The sequence below is a fragment of the Benincasa hispida genome, chromosome 2, assembly GCF_009727055.1.
Source record: "Benincasa hispida cultivar B227 chromosome 2, ASM972705v1, whole genome shotgun sequence".
Classification (NCBI taxonomy): Eukaryota; Viridiplantae; Streptophyta; class Magnoliopsida; order Cucurbitales; family Cucurbitaceae; genus Benincasa; species Benincasa hispida.
Window position 1 is genome coordinate 16,714,637 of NC_052350.1, and position 21,005 is coordinate 16,735,641.

At 34.5% G+C, this 21,005-nt stretch overlaps 1 protein-coding gene and 1 long non-coding RNA gene across 4 annotated transcripts; both read right to left on the reverse strand.

The window, feature by feature from the left end:
* Window positions 1–1,998: 1,998 nt before the first annotated feature.
* Window positions 1,999–7,636, reverse strand: LOC120070884. Its single transcript, XR_005480058.1, has 2 exons — window positions 7,098–7,636; window positions 1,999–2,602 (listed from the first exon to the last, which is right to left on the reverse strand). It is a non-coding gene; the product is annotated as an uncharacterized LOC120070884 (long non-coding RNA).
* Window positions 7,637–10,751: 3,115 nt separating this feature from the next.
* LOC120071646 (probable E3 ubiquitin-protein ligase XBOS32) lies at window positions 10,752–16,583 on the reverse strand. 3 transcript variants are annotated; one of them, XM_039024014.1, is made up of 10 exons: window positions 15,013–16,583; window positions 14,840–14,899; window positions 14,563–14,634; window positions 14,305–14,480; window positions 14,063–14,223; window positions 13,607–13,665; window positions 13,454–13,500; window positions 12,367–12,507; window positions 11,909–11,997; window positions 10,752–11,522 (listed from the first exon to the last, which is right to left on the reverse strand). In XM_039024014.1, exons 1-10 carry the CDS (start codon window positions 15,205–15,207, stop codon window positions 11,113–11,115), a joined length of 1,410 nt encoding a protein of 469 aa, XP_038879942.1. In that variant the 5' UTR covers window positions 15,208–16,583; the 3' UTR covers window positions 10,752–11,112. The 3 variants fall into 3 exon arrangements, with proteins under 3 accessions (XP_038879942.1, XP_038879943.1, XP_038879944.1); XM_039024015.1 differs by lacking the exon at window positions 14,840–14,899; XM_039024016.1 differs by lacking the exon at window positions 14,563–14,634.
* Between the last annotated feature and the right edge of the window lie 4,422 nt (window positions 16,584–21,005).

Sequence of the window (21,005 nt, forward strand, 5' to 3'; positions counted from 1 at the left end):
GCCCCACCCCATGAACATCTCTAGTCAAGGGTACTAAGGGCATGGAATTCAGTTTTCTTCACAGTCATCCTGGGTGTTATCTATCTATTCGGATGCTGATTGGGTTGGTGATCCTACTAATAGGCAGTCTACCTCAGGTTACTATTTTTACCTAAGTGACTCTCATTTCTTGGTGGAGTAGGAAACAGATTGTGGTCTCTCGTTCTAGTACTAAATTTGAATATCGTGCTCTAGCTTATGCTATGTCCGAATTATTATGGCTCCGCTGGCTTCTTGCTGATATAGGAGTCACTCAGCAGTCTGCAACTATTCTTCCCTGTGATAATCATAATGTCATCCAGATTGCTCACAATGATGTCTTTCATAAACGTATAAAACATATTGAAAATGACTGCCACTTTGTCCATCATCATCTCATGAGTAAAACTCTTCTTTTATGATCTATCTCCACTATTGAGCAACCAACTGATATTTTCACTAAAGCTTTGTCATCTAAACGCTTCCAGCACTTGCTTAACAAACTCAAGTTGGTTCCTATTCTGCCACCTTGAGTTGGAGGGAGGGTGTGAATATATATTGTGGTCAAATGTATATTGTGGCCAATTCGTTAGAATTGAGAGAACATATATTGTGGCCAGTTGGTTAGAACTAAAAGAGTTTTTAGGTCCTATATTTAGTCTGTATAGTTTTTTTTGTACCCCCTAACAAAAGATACTTCTAACTAATAAATCATAATAAGATTCTTCCCTAATTTTTTCTTTTTTGTTGTTTCCAAATCAATTGTCTTAGGTGTGGGTTTGATTTTCATGAGACATTAAGTACTTTATGGTTGTCATACGATTGCTATCTGATTGATATATGATTGCTACCTGATTGTCATCTTTGATTGTCATGTGATTTTCATTAGATATTAAGTACTTCATGATTTCTATTTGATTACCATGTGATTGCTATTTTATTGATATCTGACTGTCACATTGCTATGTGATTGTTCATTAGATATTAAGTACTTTGTGATTTCTATTTGATGTCATGTGATTGCTATCTAATTGATATCTGCTACATCTATCTAATACTTGATTAGTAGCCAATATTAGAAACTACTAATTATGTGTCAAAAAAATAAAAGATAATCAAAGAATAATCAGAATGCAATCATGGGATAATATCATAAACTACTAACTAATTGACAAAAAAATAAAAGGTGATCAATAGGCAATTAGAAGATAATTGATCGACAATATAAAAAATAGCTAACTATGTGTCCAAGAATAAAAATGAATCAAATGGCAATGACAATTTTAAAACTACTAATTGTGGAATCAAATGACAATACCCACAAAATATTCATTTTCCTTATTCTCTTGCCTCACACCTCAAAAGACAAAAATGGCAATCAAGATCTTGCATTGAACGAATCCTTGAAAAATCAAAGCACATAACAACAAAGATGCAGAAATAGAAACCACAAGGAGATTGGGGGAAGGCAAAGAAACAAAGTCAGCACATAACAATGAGAAATGCCCTTTCCATCTTCAACCCCACAAAGCAAAAGGAAAAAAAATGGAAAAAAGAGAGGAAAAAATGGAAAGAAGAGAGGAAACAAATGGAAGAGATAAATGTGATAGAAAAAATGGCTATTTACCAAAAGAAATCCATATATTTTTTTCACTTTTTTCTGGTCTCTCTCAGGAAAAAGGAGCTACCATAAAGCTTGTTTTTCTTATTTGTATCAGTAGAAAATCCCCAAGTTTGAAATCGAGAGAGGCTGAGTCAAATTTGTTGTTTTGAGAAGGATGGTGTGAGTGGTGATTTCTCCCATTATGTGTTTCGAGAATATTTTCAAAAAAAAAAAAAAAGAGAAAAAGGGAAAGAGAAAGAGAAGGAAGAAGAAGGGAGTAGGGGAAGTGGGAAGGAAAGAAGAGTGTCGACATAATGGAAAGAAATGAAGGAAGAAACTAGTATGATAAAGAAAATTGTTAAAGAAACATGCTGAAATCAACTTAAACAAAGTTTGTTGTAACTGATTTACTTTGAAAGTAATGTATAAATACATAAATAGCTAGTTCATTTGATGTACAGAAAAATAGAGTAGAAAGCTAGCTAAACTCATATGTAAAAAGTTATTCAAAGAACTCTCCAAGACTTGAATCCAGCTCTTCCGTGGATGTAGGCAGTTTTGAGGTCGAACCACATTAAAACCTGTGTCTTCCTTCTTCCCTTTCTCTTTACTCTTCATACTTATAATTTGCTTCTTCTTCTTCTTCAAGATCTCACAAGATTTTGGTAGCATCTCGTTCTCTCATCTCAGCCTTCTCTCTTGAGCTTATCTCTCTCTCTTTCTAAAATCTGAAAAATGCAAAACTGAAGATAGTCATTCAAAGGCACTCTGATTGTGTGAGTGGTAAAGAAAATCTCAGCCCTCAACGTGTAAGGCTAATATCTTGTAACACGGATTGTGCTTTTTAGCACACAGAATCAAAGGCCACTAGTTTCTTTCTTTTCAGTTGGTTTGAGCTGAAGGTTTCAGCTTTAGGCCTTGGTGGGTTTATCCAAAGCCCATTATCAATGTAAACAAAGCCCAACAAAGTGGTATTAGAGCCTGCAAGAAAAGAAAGAACATTATTCAAGATTTAAAGAAAGGAAATCTTGAAGCAATCAAAATTGTAAAGAAAGCTCAAGATAGATGTTGCAAGATATGATATTGAGAAGTTTGATGGGAAAGGTGACTTCAACTTATGGAAGGCAAAAATAAGGGTTGTTTTAGGGAAACAGAGGGCACATAAAGCTCTAAAAGACCCATCTAAGCTTCCTATCACTACCACGGAAGAAGAAGAAAAGGAGAATATGGAGCTAATTGCTCATAGAACACTTGTCCTAAACCTATCTGACGGTGTACTAAGGCAAGTTATTGATCAAGAAACAACTTTTAAAATGTGGACGAAGCTGAATGAATTGTATGAAACTAAAAATTTTTCAAACAAGCTTTTCTTGAGAGAGAGATTTTTTACTTTCAAGATGAGCTCTTCAAAGACCTTAACAGAAAAACCTTGATGATTTTAAAAAAATTACAGCTGAGTTCAAGACTTAAGGTGAAGACATTAGGGCAGATAATGAAGTCTTTCTACTTCTTAGTTCACTTCCAAACTCTTACAAAGATGTCAAGACAACTTTAAAGTATGGAAGAGACTCAGTAACAACTAATATAATCATTTCAGCACTAAATATCAGAGAAATGGAGTTATTAACTAACAAGGAAGAGAAACCCAGTGCTAAAGATCTATTTGTAAAAGGCAAATCTAAGAAAAACAACAAAGAAAAGGGCAAGCAGAATTCCACAGAAGAAGGCAAAGAAAAATCCAAGATTAGATGCAAATGTTGCAAGAAGTTTAGGCATTTTATCAAGGATTGCAGAACCCTAAAATGGAAAAATGAATAAAAGAACAAACAACAACAACAACAACAACAGAAAAGTTAGACAAACCAGTCAGGAGAAGCTTCAGTAGAGGAGGACTCTTTTTTTCTATTTAGATGCCCTAGCTACATCAAATCAAAGAGTTGATGATGTTAGACCAGCTAAGAACCTAGGTTGGGTTCTAGATTCAGGGTGCTCTTTTCATATGACACCTCACAAGGACTAGTTCAGAACATATAAAGATCTAGATGGAGGTTCAGTATATATGGGTAACAATAACTCATGTCTAGTAGTTGGAATAGGCTCAGTCTCACTCAACCTAAAGGATGGGATAGTCAAACTACTGATAATTGTCAGACATATGCCGAAATTGAAGAGAAACTTGATTTCACTGGGCATGCTAGACTCAGTTGGTTGCAAGTATAAAGGAAAGAAAGGCTACTGTGAAGTATTGAAGAATGGTATGCCTATTTTCAAAGGGGTCAAAATAAATGGGGTCTATGTTGTTCAAGAAATTCAGAAAATGCATTTAGCTCTAGTTGTGACTACCAAAGAGCCTATTGAAGGAAACTTTTAGCACAAAAGACTTTCACACATTAGTGTCAAAGGCCTCTAAGCTTTTGCCAACCAAGGAATTCTACCTAAAGGAATTCATCGGAGCTTATCTTTCTGTGAGCATTGTGTGATAGGCAAGGCAACCAAGCAAAGCTTTGTTAAGGCTCAACACACAACTAAGGCCATCCTTGATTATGTGCATTCAGACCTTTGGGGCCCTTCACGTTTCCAATCCTTAAGTGGAGCCAGGTATTTTCTAACTTTTGTTGATGATTATTCTAGAAAATGTTGGATATTCTTCCTTAAAACTAAGGATATGGTGTTTGAGAAATTCAAGGAGTGGAAGACTATGGTTGAAAAACAAACTATTTGTCAAATAAAGTGTCTAAGAACTGATAATGAACTTGAGTTCTGTGTAGAAGAGTTTAATGTTTTCTGTAGGCAGCAAGGGATTGTTAGACACAAGACTGTGAGGTACACACATTAGCAAAATGGGGAGAGACTAAACAGAATAATTATGGAAAGAGTAAGGAGTCCTTTATCAGATGCTATTCTACCAGAGAAGTTTTAGGCTGAAACAGCCTCCTATACAGTCTATACTCTCAACAGATGCCCTCATGCCTCACTTGATTTACTCACTCCAGAAGAAAGGTGGACCAAATATCTACCTAACCTAAACAACCTAAGGGTCTTTGGGTGCACAGGTTTTGTACATTAGAACAAAGGGAAGTTAGCTGTCTGTGCAGTAAAATGTATGTTTTTGGGGTTTACTGAAGGAGTGAAAGGCTTTAGATTGTGGCATCCTACTGAGAAGAAGTGTGTAACAAGCAGAGATGTCATTTTTAGAGAGACGAAAATGTTTATGCAAAGGCCTAACTCAAATGAATCAGCTTCACAAGAAAGTACAGGCACAATTGAGGTGGAGCACTCTCTAATCCCTACAATCGATCCTTCAAGCTCAAATACCCACATTGATCAGTTGCCTCATCATAAAGAAGAAGTAGAAGATGTTGTTTCTGATTCTGAGCAAGAGGGACCAAACCTAAGGGACTATAGCCTAACCAGAGACAAGCAAAGGAGAACTATAATGCCACCCTTAAGATATGATGACTACATCAATCTAGCTCTAAATGCCTCAGATCTAAATAATGAGCTAGAACCCTCTACTTTTGAAGAGGTGGTGAGTTGTGCTAAAGCTAGGATGTGGATAGAGACTATGAATGAAGAGGTTGAGTCCCTACGAAAGAATGACACTTGGGATTTGGTTTCTTTATCTAAAAGATGCAAACCAATTGCATCCAAATGGGTGTATAAATTTAAAGAGTGTGTTCTTAATGGTCAAGGACCTAGATATAAAGCTAGGTTAGTTGCAAAGGGGTGACTACAATGATATATTTTCCCATATAGTCAAACAAAAATCTATCAGACTTCTACTATCCATTCTGGCTTAAAGAGACCTAGAGCTAGAGCAACTTGATGTTAAAACAACATTCCTACATGGCTTTCTAAATGAAACCATTTACATGTGCCAACCTAAAGGCTATGAAGTCAGTGGGAAAAAAGACTATTACTGTCTACTTAAAAGGTCTATCTATGGACTTAAACAGTCACCTAGGTGTTGGAACATAAGATTCAATGATTTCATTCAGAAGAATGGGTTTGTTGAGAGTTCCTATGATAGTTGTGTTTATATAAACACTAAAACCTATGCTAATCCTATTTATCTACTTCTATATGTAGATGATATGCTACTATCAGGAACTACTATGAAGGACTTAAAACAAGTTAAAGAATTAATGAAATCAGAATTTGAAATGAAGGACATGGGCAGTGCAAACAGAATATTAGGCATTGATATCAAAAAAGACAGAACATCATACAAGTTATGCATTGATCAGACACAATATTGTGAAAAACTAATCAAAAGATATCACATGACATAAGCTAAAACAGTTTGTACTCCTATTGCACATTATTTTAAACTTTCAGTAGAGAACTCATCAAAAGAGATAGATATTGAACATCTAAAGATATATTGTTCCATGCTCCCAAGTTGTGGGAAGTCTCATGTATCTAATGATTTCTACTAGGCCAGACATCGTCTATGCTACAAGTTTGGTCAGTAGGTACATGGCTAATCCGGGTAAGAGACATTGGGAGGTAACTAAGTGGATCGTGAGGTACTTAAAATGCACTACGAGTGCTAGACTACTATATCAACAAACTCTTAATAGTGAACTAGAACTGATAGGCTATGTTGATTTTAACTACGCAGGGACTTAGATAAAAGAGGTCCCTATGAAGTTATATCTGTTGGGATTGGTGTCCTAATTCTCCCGGAGTCTTGTAGTTTGTAAACTGTACACATTGCTATGAATAAAATAAGAGCTATTTTATTTTGCATTTACTCGTATCCAATAAACAAAGCTCCATGATTATTGTATGTAAACTTAAGCAAGTATATGAGATATACAAGTGGATCATGCCTTAAGTGATAACCTAAAAAGGTGTGTAATATAAGGATTAAGGAGGGATAGCTGATCCTAGTGGCACTATGGATACAGCCCGCTTTGTAGATGGTTACAAGTGTTGTGAACTACTACAGATGGTTGATCTTGATCATTCATATGGAGACATGTGAGTGAAGGTGTCCTATACAAAAAATTTGTATAAGACTGGACCACGAGATGACTAATCTCTTTATATAACGTCGTTGATACTTGAGACTTACATCTCACTGAAACGACCATAGGCTAATAGGCTATGTTGATTCTGACTACGTAGGGGACTTAGATAAAAGGAGGTCCCTATCAAGTTATATCTTCCTATATGGAAGTTGTGTACTAAGTTGGAAGGCAACATTATAATCAGTGGTAACCCTTTCTACCACTAAGGCTAAATTTATAGCCTTATCAGAGGCTGTTAAGGAAGGTTTATGGCTTAAAGGGCTTCTACTTGACTTCGGTATTAAACAGGATACAGTAAAATTGTTTTGTGACAATCAAAGTGCCATATACTTATCAAAGCATCCACAATATCATAATTGAACTAAGCATATTGATGCTAAGTACCATTTCATACGTGAACAGATAGAAAACAAGAAGATCGAAGTGTTAAAGGTACATACCTCTGAGAATTCCTTTGACATGTTAACCAAAGCAGTCACCCAGCTCAAACTTCAAAAATGCCTCAACATGATCGGGTTTAAGCTGAGAGACAAGGGATAAAGAAGATAAAGTCAGTACAAGAGGAGTTAAAACTTGTTGAAGTTAATTTCAAGGTGGAGATTTGTTAAAGAAACATGTTGAAATCAACTTAAACAAAATTTGTTGTAAATGATTTACTTTGAAAGTCCTGTATAAATACATATGTAGCTAGTTCATTTGATGTACAGAAAAATAGAGTAGAAAGCTAGCTAAACTCATATGTAAAAAGTTCTTCAAAGAAATCTCCAACACTTGAATCCAACTCCTCCGTAGATGTAGGTAGTTTTGAGACCGAACCACGTTAAAACTTGTGCCTTCTTCCCTTTCTCTTTACTCTTCATGCTTGTAGTTTGCTTCTTCTTTTTCAAGATGTCATAATATTTTGGCAGCATCTCGTTCTCTCATCTTAGCCTTCTCTCTCTCTCTAAAATCTGAAACATGCAAAACTGAAGATAGTCATTCAAATGCACTCGGATTGTATGAGTGGTTAAAGAAGATCTCAGCCCTCAATGTGTAAGGCCAAGATCTTGTAACACACGGATTGTGCTTTTTAGCACACAGAATCAAAGGCCACTGGTTTCTTTCTTTTCAGTTGGTTTGAGCTGAAAGTTTCAGCTTTGGGCCTCAATGGGTTTATCCAAAGCCCATTATCAGTGCAAACAAAGCCCAACAAAAATAATAACCAGACTAATTAAGAAATCGGAAGTGAAGATCAAAGAAACCAAGAAAGAAATCAAAAGTAAAGATGAAGGAATAGGGAGTGAGATGAAGAACGACTAATTCCGTGAAGATGAAGAGAGTCTGTTGCAAACTTGTAGTAAACCCTGAGATTTTGTGAAGATAAAAGAATTAATAAGGGTGAAGCTCGAACTTACTTTGTGATGGTATTTTTTACCTTTCTTTTTCATTCATTAGTGAAGTTGCGTTGGGCTTAAGAATTTTTTCATTTTTGCAAAATTGATAAATGTGGGTCACAAGCTTAATTTTAAAAAACATTTTTTGCTCCATCTTTTTCTTTAAATTTTCAACTCTATCATCATTTTCTAATGAGTTGTTTTCGAAAAATTATCAAAAATAGCACGTTTAGGTTTACACCTTACAAAATTAGCATACTTTTTGAAAATTTGTAAAAATAGTTTTTTTCAGTCAATCTCAGGCGAGATCGACGCCGAGAATTAGTTAAAAAATCAACTTTATTTTAGCTTATGGATTGTTTTGAGTCTTCTTGGTACATCTCGCCTAGTCACACACCAACATTTGCTATTTAATTTTATGTAGTCTTCCCAAATCTTATACCAAATCTTATATTATTTTTAAATTTTCTCCAAATTCATTTATGTTTACTAAATATTATATCAAATTATTGCCCAATTTTTTAAATCTTTAGCATGATTTATTGTCAAAATTATATGAATTTCCAAAATATCAAATGAGTTTTTCAAATTGATTCAACATTTTTAAATTTTGGGAAAGATCCAATTTTTAAAAAAAATTGGGTAAGATTTTGGATATATATATAATCTTGGTATTAATTCTGCTCGATATTCCACCGAGCTCAAATATATGAATTTGGTGTTAATTATGCCCAAGATTTAACCGAGAAAGCTAAAAAATATAGAATCTCGGTGTTATTTTGCCTGAGATTGATATCAAGATATATATAATCTCGGTGTATAATCTAGTGAGATGTAACTAGAAAGTCGAAAACAATCGATAAGTTGGAAAAAAGTTGATTTTCTAATAAAATCTCATAGTCGAACTCGTTCGAGATAGATCGAGAAAAACTATTTTTAGGAGTTTTAAAAGAAAATGCTAGTTTTATAAGATAAAAACTTAAACCTACTATTTAGGACCATTTTCGGTTGTTTTCCACTTTTCTTTTACTAAAACGGTTGATATTGAGAAGTAGAATTGCTGATAGGATTTTCATTGTTTTGTGCTAGTTTTCATACTTTGAGGTTAAGCAAATTCATGGACCAAATTGAAGTTGGTCACACTAGTTTAATTGAATTCATATGTCAAATACCTCTGTTGTTTAGTTCTAAATTATCTTGGAGATGGTGATTCATCTGTTTTCGAGTTGAAAATGTAGACATAGTACGAAGCTCAAATTGAAACGACCAATTGCATTTATTTCATAAAACTCAACCGACTAAAAAGATTTTCGTTTTCTTTTTTATGCTTTTACCTTTTTTGAGGCAAATTTCAGAAAGTAATGGTGAGATCTTTGGCGTGTTTGGAATGTATTTTCTTAAAAATAAATTATTTTGAAAAAAAATTAGAACCGAATAGTGTATTTTTAACAATTTTTGTGAAAAATATTTAAATAAAAATAAATTTATCGAAAAACACCTTATTTTCAAGTCAATTCAAACAGATGCTTAATACATTACTTTTGGTTAAGATTCATGATTTTAGGAAGTAATATTTTCCATGTTTAGTATTTCAAATTTTGTTATTTTTCTCTATGGATTTTAGCTTCAAAGCAGTTTTTCTATTCTTCCTTTTTCATTTCTGCGTTTTAATCCTTCCCCACAATAATTTGTTTCTTTCAAGCTCTTTTTTTCCCTCTTCCCTTGATTTTTTTCTATTCATCACTTTTTTCATTTTAATCTTCTTACACAGAAGACTGCAAGGCTTATTCCGTCTAAGTTCAAAACCATAATCATTAATGTTCAATTAAATTTTATTTTTTGAGTTTGATTCTATGGCTATAATTTCTGCTTCTAAATCATTTTGATTTTCTATAAAATTGTTAGTAATACAATTGAAATTAAATTGTTAGTAGTACAATTTCAATGGTAATGACTAAAATAAACGCTTTTTCCCCTTAAAAGATTCACGATTTAAAAAAAAAAAAGGGGAAAAAAGGAAAAAAGAAACTGAACAACTTCCTTTTATGATTTTTCCTCTTATCTTTCTCACGTTCAAGAGATAGTAAGGGCTAAAATGTAAAAGCACTAGTACATTTGTGTAAAAAACATGCCCATTAATACATTTGTGAAAAAAATATAGTATTTTTGGACATTTTTGTAAAATAGGTGGTCATTTATGTAATTTTCAAAGTTAGATTTTGTAGCTCATCTTTTGTGCCGTCCAAACAACACTACAATTTTTTTTAAGAAAATGAATTATTATTATTTTGTTTTAACAAAAAAGGATACTTGAGATTAAGTAATACCTAATCATTGTCTATTGATGATTTCGTTTCGCTTCCACTACAAATCATATGCAATAAAAGGCATTGAACAAAATCCCTAAAACTAATATCGAAACAATAAAGAAATAAATGAATATTACATATTGAACATAAATAATCAACGAAGATTGATAATTCGGCTAATGAAAGAGTAGCATTTATACAAGATGCTCATTTACACCCAATTGTTTTTCAAGCAATATTTCTAGTACTCTACCACTCTTTTGTAGTATGACAACATCTGGGAGGAAGAATAGGAAAATTTTTCTACCTTTTCTGCCGTATGCTGTTGGTTTGGTTCACAAGATTTCCCAATAGAATGATCAAATGTTGAAAATTAATATTGACAAAATGTTTTAATAGAAGTGCAACGATATCATTGAACATCAAACCATATTTCATAAAACTTCCAACATCAATCTTGAAAATCTTGCATCTCATTTCAAATCTTTCAGAAAGAAGAAAAGTTATACACCAAGCTTCTGAACAGAAAGATCTAAATGACATGGTCTGGAATCCACTAAATGTTCTTATATGTACATTGCTTCTATATAACACCACAATGCCTGACCCACATTCAGTCAATGAAGGTCAAGATCAAACTATTAACAATGAAGGATTCAATAATAAAGAAATAATGAAATCACATAAAATATCAGCATCCACTCTTGGATTACATATTAATTAGCTATAGAAGAGAATGACCTGTGATAAGTTGACTGTTGGAGCCCTGGCCTTCAACATCTGGCCAAGTGGTTCTGCAAGTTCCGGTTGGCACAGCGTGGAACCAAAGAGTGGCATACATCCGGTGTTTTCCAACAGAGATTGATTGATGGAAGTCTCTGACAGCAAACGGAAACTCCCAGAGGAGTATAGTGGACACGACACAACTCGAGCGACCGTAGCTGGGTGGTTAAGGGGGTAGGTTTTGATGGTGTCTCGTGAGAACATTGGCACATTGAAAGTGACAAACTTGTTCTTGCAATCTTCTTAACAGGTGCTTTTCCAGGAAGCTTAACGAATGACACTATGCCATTGCGACAGAGTGGACAAGAAACTGATCCTGGAGGGCCACGAGAAATGGTTGTCCCGTAGTTTGTAGAACAGAAGTATAAAGCACATCTTGTACAGAATTCATGACCACAACCTGCAGGGGATTGGACTTTTTATCACACTCAACAACCCCACATACCAATAAACGTAATAGTTGGGTTGAGTATAGACTTTAGTTTACTACTTTCAATTTTGTCTCTCTTGTTATTTCAAAAGTTTGGTTTCAACTTTTATCTATATCGGCCCTTTTCAATCAAATCTTTACCATCACTACACTTTAAAATTCATTAAGAAGATAATTCGTTGTCTAAGATAGAAATAGCCCATGTTTTAAACATTGACGTTCAAACTTTTGCTCATGCTCAGCAAACTTGTTAAAACTTTAATGGAACAATTTAGCAACAGAATTGATGTTTTACATTAATAAGAATATCATAGTTCCCTAGTCAGGTATATGATATTGTTAAGTTAATAATGTACCTTCAGCAGCTACCGTACACTTCCTCTCTAAACAGACAACGCATGGATCCTGGCATCCGGGGGCAGACTTACTAGTCCATCCATATTCTCTGCGAATGGATCCAAAAAGGATAAAGAAATCAATTTCATTCATCATGACAACGTTCTAAATTAATTGAACGCAGCACGAGAGAACAATTTTCTAGCTTGTTCTTTGATTTTGTAAAAATTTACATTTTAGGACTGGTTCTAATAACTTGTCTTTAATATCTTGTTCCATGTCACCCCAATAAGAAATTAAAATTGAGGGCCAGAGTGGAGCATGTGGATCAAATTCCATGATGTAGTAACATGAAGTGGACAATATTGTCCTCAAAGTTGGTGGCTCCAGAATGAATAAATGAAGGGCAAGTCAATTCCATGTATATAAATTTCTCTGGAAGGATAAGCAACCGAAAGAAATAACGAATTCCAGTTACCTAGCAATTTGAACAATACTCATAAGCGGCAGAGATATGTAACGAGAGGGAATAAGTCTTGGCAGGTCTACAGGCTCTGCGGTGAGAATGTCCTCAAGCCAACTTTTATTCCATGTGCGAGCGACCATTAAAGGTGTCCAACTGTGTGGGAAGAAGAAAAATCAAGTGAAGTAGATGCAAGTTGACAAAGGAATTGATACAGGGATTGCTATACGATAACCATGCTAAATCAAGTGAATGTTACAATTCCATAAAGAAGTAGGGAATAATATTTCCATGAAAAAATGATCAATATAATCAAGGGATTATTATACCCGTGCTTAATTTAGTTTGTTTATTAACATATAGTATTCTCAAAATGTTATTGATGTGAAATAAATGACCCATTAATATCCTTGGAATAAGGGAACCGTTTGAATAAACCGTTCAACCCTCAAATTTATTATGTAATCGAGGCATTCCTGTAATGTGTTCAAATAACTAAAAAAGGGGAGTCCTCCAAAATTTCTCCACGGCTATTACTGCTTTCAATTTGAACCCCAATTCTAAGGCCAGCCAGACAATCACATAAGTTAGTATATGCTTATTAACAAGGCGGTTGACACTGTTTCACTTTAAAATTTTAATGGGAGTCCTCCAGAATTTCTGATGGAACCCAAATATTTGGCATTAGCATTATAATATACACAGAAAAACTACAATAACTCCGAGGCAATGTAAAGTTCTTTAGACTCTTCCTCTCTTGAAATCATTCTAGCCTAAACCAACTAAACTAATACCTACCTACACACTCATCCCAAAATCAATTTTTTGGCTAATAACTAATATACCCTTCCTAGCATAATAATATCCCTAACTTCTATCCTAATAGCATTCCTATCAATATCTCCATAGCCACTACTGCTTTCAGTTTAGAAAATAGTTCCCTAATGAGTGTCCAAGTAATTAAAGAACGTAAGCTCATTTCTTAAAAGTAATTTTTTATGTTCAGAAGATGACTTGCTAGGCACAGGTCCAAACATTAAAAAAAAAAAAAAAAAAAAATCAAGTTCAAATACAAAGAATAAGCCAAGTGGACAGTACGTACCCATTTTCATTTCTTGCGGTCAGACTGGCACCCCTGGCAATCAAAAGCTACACGATGAAATTGAAAACAATAAGTAATAGCCTCTCAACGAAGAAAAATAATACATTCATTTAATCCCATTTCTGATTCTTTTCCTTTAAATGAAACACATACTTGACAACATTTTGCATTACCACCGCATGCAGCATAATGAAGAGCTGTGCTCCCAGCACCTATCAAAGTTGCAACAGACAAGCTATTTATATCATCGCAAGAGATCATAAGAAATCAACTGTTCAATAACCCCTTTCTTTCAGTGCTATTCACTTGCCCACAGAATCGAAGGATAAGGTAAAATATTTTATAGAGGCAAGAGAAACAACATTTCATTTAACTACCACTTCATTTCAACATCCCATGACCATGCATGCTATAGCTCTAGCCTTTATATGAAAATAGAACCAAACCCAGAACGTAATGCAAAAATTTTAGAGGAATGTTTTGTTATTGTCAAAAGAAGTTAAAAAACATGTTAAATGTTGGATTAGGAAGGAAAATATAGGCCAACTTGAAAAAGAAGGCGTCAAGTTGAATTAGTGAAAGAGAAGGCATAAAATCAAAGGGGGAAACCTATTAGATCAATTATGGTTCCATCGCCTAAAGTCACCTCAGAAACTGATGCCCCAAATTCCAGAAGTAACTGCACGCTTTCAACTTGCCCATTAAGGGCGGCCATGTGTAGAGCGGTAATGCCTCCATCTGCCGTTTGGTTAATAATCTTTGACAATGCCCTAAATCACAAAAGTATGATGTTAATCAGCCACCATAAGCATTTCAACCTGGAAAATTGTCATGAGAAATTCAACATGTACCTATGATCAAACTCTAAGATTGATTCTTCATTGTCTGTTAATTGACTCATTATTTCCCTAAAATTAGGCATGCTTGGAATATAATCAGCAAGAAGAAGCCTGATGCACCGGGAATGACCATTTGTAGCAGCAAGATGTAGCGCAGTCCCTCCATTCAAATAATCTGCTTTATGGACCTAAAATGTGCAAAAAAATATATGAATGACTAATAAGTTGCTCACCTTATGAATGTGACAGCTAACATGATAAACTACTCACGTTGGCTCCAAAAAGTACTAAAATCAAAACAACCTCCCAGTGACCATGTTGACAAGCTTGCATCAGAGCAGTCTGTGTACCAAAGTGTAAGGACACAATGATGAACTCAAGATACATTATGAATTTAATCTTGAAATGCAGGAGATACAACTTGACGTCCAATAGCACAAATAATCAAATTATGTAAGAAATGAAATGGTGAAAAGAGAAGAAAATGCACATATGCTATAGATCCCTGAACTGAAAAGGGCAAATAATTTGAAGAAATTGGTAATACCTGACCCCTATAGTTTCTTATATTAATGTCAACTCCAGACTGAAGCAAAAGATAGACTATCTGCAAACATGTAAGAACAAGCACAATGACAATAGCCTATAACATTCGCTAATCTTAACAAAGTGAGAATGGCTTCAAAAACATCATCAGTGTGCATTTAAAGAGTGAAATACCTCATGATGGCCATGAGCTGCTGAGTAGTGGAGTGGGGAATTGCGCACACCAAAAGTAGAGTAGCGTGCCAACCGTGGATTATATTCCAACAAAGCTTGTGCTTCTTGAAAATCTCCATCTCTTGCAGCTGAAACTAAACGTTCCCCAGATGCAGAACATCCAAAGGAGTTTACCACAGCACTTAAAAGCTTCATGGCATTCAAATGTTTGAACTCGAAACTGAGAAATCAATTTTAAGAAACTAACAGCTTTGAAGAAGCTCCAGAGATGATGATCTCTTTCAAATGTATTTAGACAAGACTACCCAAAGTATGGATGGAAAAGAGACCTATCCATGCACCCATTTTTAATTTTTAATTTTTTGTTTTAACCAAACAAATAACAATTAAGAATGAAATCTCCAGACATCCAAAACAGTTGGTTGCAACTGCTAGAATTCCACTGACCCAAGATTCACCAACCTAAGATCATGAATCATGAGAGGCTATTCAGAAGGAAAAGGAAGACCTAGCTTCAAAGTTCAAACCAGATAACCTGTTTTGGGGCTAATGATTAAGAAATTAACCAAATTTCGTGAACTTCGAGATGTTAGAATCAAAAAGTAGATGATGAAATAGAAGTTTGTCATCCCCTGTCAAAGCCAACCCATTTCCAAATATCCAATGACAGAACCTACTTCCCGATTTCTAAATCTCCTCCAATGAAGAATATCAGGGCGATTATTCTAGAATACACAAAACGTGAGAAAACAATTTTGAAATATGGCTACAAGAAGGGTTCCTGACAAGGTAACGAAGAAAGCGGTTTCACCTGGAAAAGTCTGCAACTTCTTAGAGAAGATAGCCAAAGCTATGATGATTAGAGAAGAATGTTGCGACATTAAATCATAATTGCCATAAAAGTAAGAATGGAATGGAATGAGAACAAGAAATCACAATTGGGAAATTGTTTTAAATGGAGAAGATGACCTTTTCCTACACCCTCGCGTCAAACCGTGTCTCAATGATTAGATATTATGTTGGGTCAACTGGGTAGTTGAATTGTTGTTTTCCTCTCCAGGCGTAGTTGTCCCCCCAAGGGGGCCTTCCTCTCTTCGTTTCAGTCCACCGAGTTCCCGGGTTGACTCGTTTAATTATTCCAAGAATTTCCAAATCACTGCTTCCCTCCATAGTCCACCATTCCCTTCCTCCGTACCTCCAAGAATTGTCGTTGAATGGAAAATTCAACATTCACCCTCTAATTTATGCGCCAAGTTTTCTTCTTCACACCGGTGTATGACGAAGAGCACAACGATATGCGAATTGTATTTCCCTTCCAATATGTTTGAGAAATTACCCCTTAGTAACAAAAAGCACTAAAACCATACACATCCTTTCACGATTTGGAACATTGCGGGGGACTAACCAGCAGCCGCCAACACTCATTGAACGGTGAAAATGTGACTTCCACCGGACGGCGGCAGAACCATCGGATGACGGGCGGCGACTTGGACAGCAGCGGTGTGTTGGACGGATCTGCAATATCAAATTACACTACTACTTCGGAACCTCGCGCGACTATCCGTACTTTTTGTCAATGTGATATTCCAATTTTATCTCCAATTTAAAAAACTCTTCAAACTATCTACATTTCTTCTTCTTTCAACAATATCTTCAATTTTTCATTCCATAGGTATTCAATGCAACACTAACATTCTACCAACGTATTTATTCTCAACTAATATTCTACCGATAGTATTGAATAACATTGATATCAAGAATGAAATGTTACTCTTATTCATTTTTCGTCGAACCCACTACGAAGTTCTCCCATTGTTCTCTCAGAATTTCAGTACAACATCCTCATTGTCGATCGTTTTTATCTTTGTTCATTTCATTGTATCTTTGGCTATAAAGCAAGATTCGTTTGTCAGATCCAAAAACGGAGAGAAGGTAAGTAATATTCTATAATATTTCTTGTCCCCTAGATTTGTTTAGCATTGAATGAGCGATTGTATAGTAATATATAGACGATCATTTTTTACAATATAAACGCTCATTTAGTATTATATAAACGATCGTTTAGTACTATATAAACGATCGTTTATATAACATTTAAATGATCGTTTATTATTATATAAATAATCTTTTATATACTATTTCACGATCATGTAGTATTATATAAACGATCGTATATGTAATACTGAACAATCGTTTAGTAGTATATACGCGATTGCGTTCTAAGTAAACACTTATAAATAGTTGGGCGATCGTTTATCAATTACTCAATGATTTCTTAAAATTTGATTGGGTATTGCTTAAAATTTGCTAATTTGATTGCAGATCAACGATGATACTTATCAACGATGCTACTTCACATCTTTGTACAATTTGGTGGAGAATGGGACTAGTCGGGAAGCAATTATGTTGGAGGTCATATGAAAGGTCTGAAGGTTAGAAATGATATAATGGTCGGTGAATTAGTGAATATTATGCACCAACGACTAAATATCGATTAAGATATATTTGATATACACATCAAATGTTGTTACAATCTATTGATCCCGACTCCTCAATTGACATAGTCGATGATGAAGATCTTAGCTTCTTTTTAAAAGGCAGTGATGCATCCCAGATGTCGTTATTTGTATCAGTTACACCCCACAAAAGTCATGGAATACACACCGAGAATATGTACCAACAATGCAATCCAACGAATCAACCTATTCTAACTAGTCAAAACTTTGGATATGCAACCATTCCAACACGTAATATTTCTACCATGTCTTCATGGATAATCATATTGAGCCATGTAACTTAGGGGAGGAAAAAACACATTCTTACTCGATGATTCATAAGATGGAGCACGAGAACAAGTCCATCTAAGAACTCTAAGAATTGCAGTCTTGTTGACTTTGGTGGCTATGAACTTACTTGACGTGGATAAAATTCCATAAGCCCAAACCTATAATATGGGAGCTTTTATACACATACATAACACACAAATTAAAGTGAAATAGAAACAAAAGTACATACCTGGAATGCAAGTGTAAATCCCTTTATATAGTATGAGGCATGATGAGCATTTTTTACTTTCTTTGTCTCATGTGTCTTCTTCTTCTCGTGCATGATAGTCTTCATGCCATTCAATGTACGTTTGAAAAAGACGAATGACTAGTCATAATATCTAAAGACTTTAGGGTCATTGACAATCCTAAATGTTCTCAAATCAAATTGGGTTTTCTTGTTTTTTCCAATAATCACCGTTTCGATGAATATGCCAATGCAACCTTGACGACATCTTCATCATTTGTAAAAGTAAACTTCTCGAATGCATTCTCCACGTATTGAAAGAACTATCCTTATCATTTGGGTCCTTCGGTCAAAGAATAACTTGTCGCAGTTTCTCACTGCTTGTTTTTCTTTCTATTATTTCCTTAGTCGACCACAACCCAGTTACCAAATTAAAATAATCTTGGGAGAATGTTATCTTCTTCCCCAGTATGTTGAATGATATAACGTCTGGGTTTGCATCCATTACCTCCCTTAATAGAAAACAGTGAAAAAGTTGCCCATTAAATATAAGATCTATGTCCAACAGTGGACCAAAGCTCATAGTCCTAAACATTCTCATCTGCTCTTCTGTCAACTTATTCTTAATAACCGATGCAGTTTTGTGGACTTGGCAAAAAACTGTAGCAGGAAATATTTCTCAATAGGGATAACCATCTTAGCAACCTGTAACAAACGTATACATTACCACAATTAGTAAACAATCGCTTAAAACAATTAAATAATCACATAATAAAAACTAAACAATCGCATAACAAATAATTAAATGATCGCGTAACAGAAAACTAAATGATCAGATCACAAACAACTGAACGATTGCGTAACAAATAACTAAACGATCACGTAACAAACAACTAAACAATCACTTTACAAATGCCTAAGCGATCGTGTAACAAACAACTAAATGATCACATTACAAAGTGTTGAGGTTGATGCCCTAAATCTCGTAGGGTCCTATAGTTTGTAAACATGATTAAATAAACTCATTGTTATTTAATAAAATATGTGATATTTTATTCAAATTCATATCTATAAAATATATAATATTTTAGTTGCATTAACCACAAACCGATAAACTATCATCCAAGGTTATCTTTGTAACTTAAACATATATGTAGAGACATACGGGTGCATCATGTTTAAGTGATAACTTAAATGGTCTGTAATAGATGGATAAGGTTGGGTACCTTATCCTGATGACACTACGAGTATGACCCGCTTTGTAAGTGTTACAATTCTTGTAAAGTGCTACAAATGATCTGATCCTGCTCATCCATGCATAGACATGTGAGCGGGGATATTCTATACAAAGGAGTTTGTATAAGACCGAACCAAGAAATGTTTAATCTCATTATATAACATTGTTCACAATAGAGACTTACATTTCATCAGGATGACCATAGGTAACATGACTTGAATCCTAAGTGAGTTGTGAACTCCTACTTATGAGAGCGGTCCTTTGATTTGTATGGATGAGAGTGGCCAGATCGCCGACTCAACAAGTCTACCATTTTGAGGATTCGCCTGATTGGGGATTTGGAAACACAGCTACACAAGATGAAACTCACTCTTTCCTAAGGCAGAGGTAAGTAGATAAATTGCTCCCTTAAGGGTTGAATCCAGGTTTGAACAATGTGGCGCCACATCCTCTTCTAGGCCGAGAGGAGTTTAGTCATAGTTGGACTATGATCTATTGTTCATTGGAGGGATCAGTGGTACTTAAGGAGTTAGATGTAACTACAGGGGCTAAACGGTAATTTGGCCTAGTTGTACTTACGAGCAATTTGTGAAGGGGCATCACTGTTGATTGGTTATATCCAATGGACACATAAATATATCTATAGTGCTAAGAGTGCAGTTGTCGGTCTTTAGTGGAATGCCCGACAGTTAACGAATGGTGAATAATTTATTTAATTAAAGAGTTTAATTAATTATTCATATACCGTTGGAGCTTCAAGATACAGGTCCATGAGGTCCCCTTGGTAGTACAATAGAATTAATTGAGAATCAATTTTTGGATTAATTTGAATTATTCAAATTAGTAGAGAGATTTAATTATATATGATGTAATTAAGTTGTTTCAATTATATATGATATAATTATTATAATGTATTTGATACATTATAGCTTAATAAGAGGAAATAGATATTTGAATAAGATTCAAATATAGATTCTGTGAATTGGATTCAAAATTGTTAAATTTAATATAAATGTGATTTATATAAATGTCATTATTGTATGTGATACAATATTAAAACTACAGGTTATACGTTATATTTGATATAACATATAATTTAATATATATATAATATGATAAGTTAGTTATCATATTTATATTTATATTTATTATTATTTTAATAATAAAAGAGGAAGTTACAACTCTCTTCCCTTTCTTTTCTCTCCACCCATGTAAGTGGTTGGTGGTTATATTTAGCATGCAGAAAAAGAAAAGGTTTCTTCTTCTATTGAGATGATGAGAAAAGACAGAAGAGTTCTGTGTGTGTGAATTGGATTTTGTTGGTGAATAATTTCTATTCTTTGTTTATCTCCACAAAATTCCCTAAAATCCAAAATAGCCAGAGCCCACCGTTCCTGATCTCACCCTGAGAATATTGAGGAAACCATTGTGGTCGTGTTCGAACTTGTTCAAGGTTTTTTCTTGGAGAAAGTCTTCAAGTGGTTCGTGTGTTGTTCGAGGGAATTCTTGAAGAAAGATCTCCAAAGATGAGGTTTCTATGTTGGCAGATAGTGCAACAACGCATACTATACTAAAAAGCACAATATATTTCTCAAATTGATAATGATGAAAGAAAAAGTCAATAAAATAATAGGTCACGCAAACTTGATTGAAGGCTTTGAAAAAGAAAATATAATTTTATCTAGAAGAACAAAATTTACAATTGCTAATGCTTTGTTCTCTAGTAAGTCAAAGAGAATTTTAC

Bases quoted from the DNA above. Each gene is read 5' to 3' on its own strand.
- LOC120071646 (XM_039024014.1), bottom strand. From the start codon at position 15,207: ATGAAGCTTTTAAGTGCTGTGGTAAACTCCTTTGGATGTTCTGCATCT. The intron at 13,666-14,062 runs GTTTCCCCCTTT...CAACTTTGATAG, and splicing joins AACCATAATTGATCTAATAG to GTGCTGGGAGCACAGCTCTT. The intron at 11,998-12,366 runs GTAACTGGAATT...ATCCATTCGCAG, and splicing joins AGTATTGTTCAAATTGCTAG to AGAATATGGATGGACTAGTA.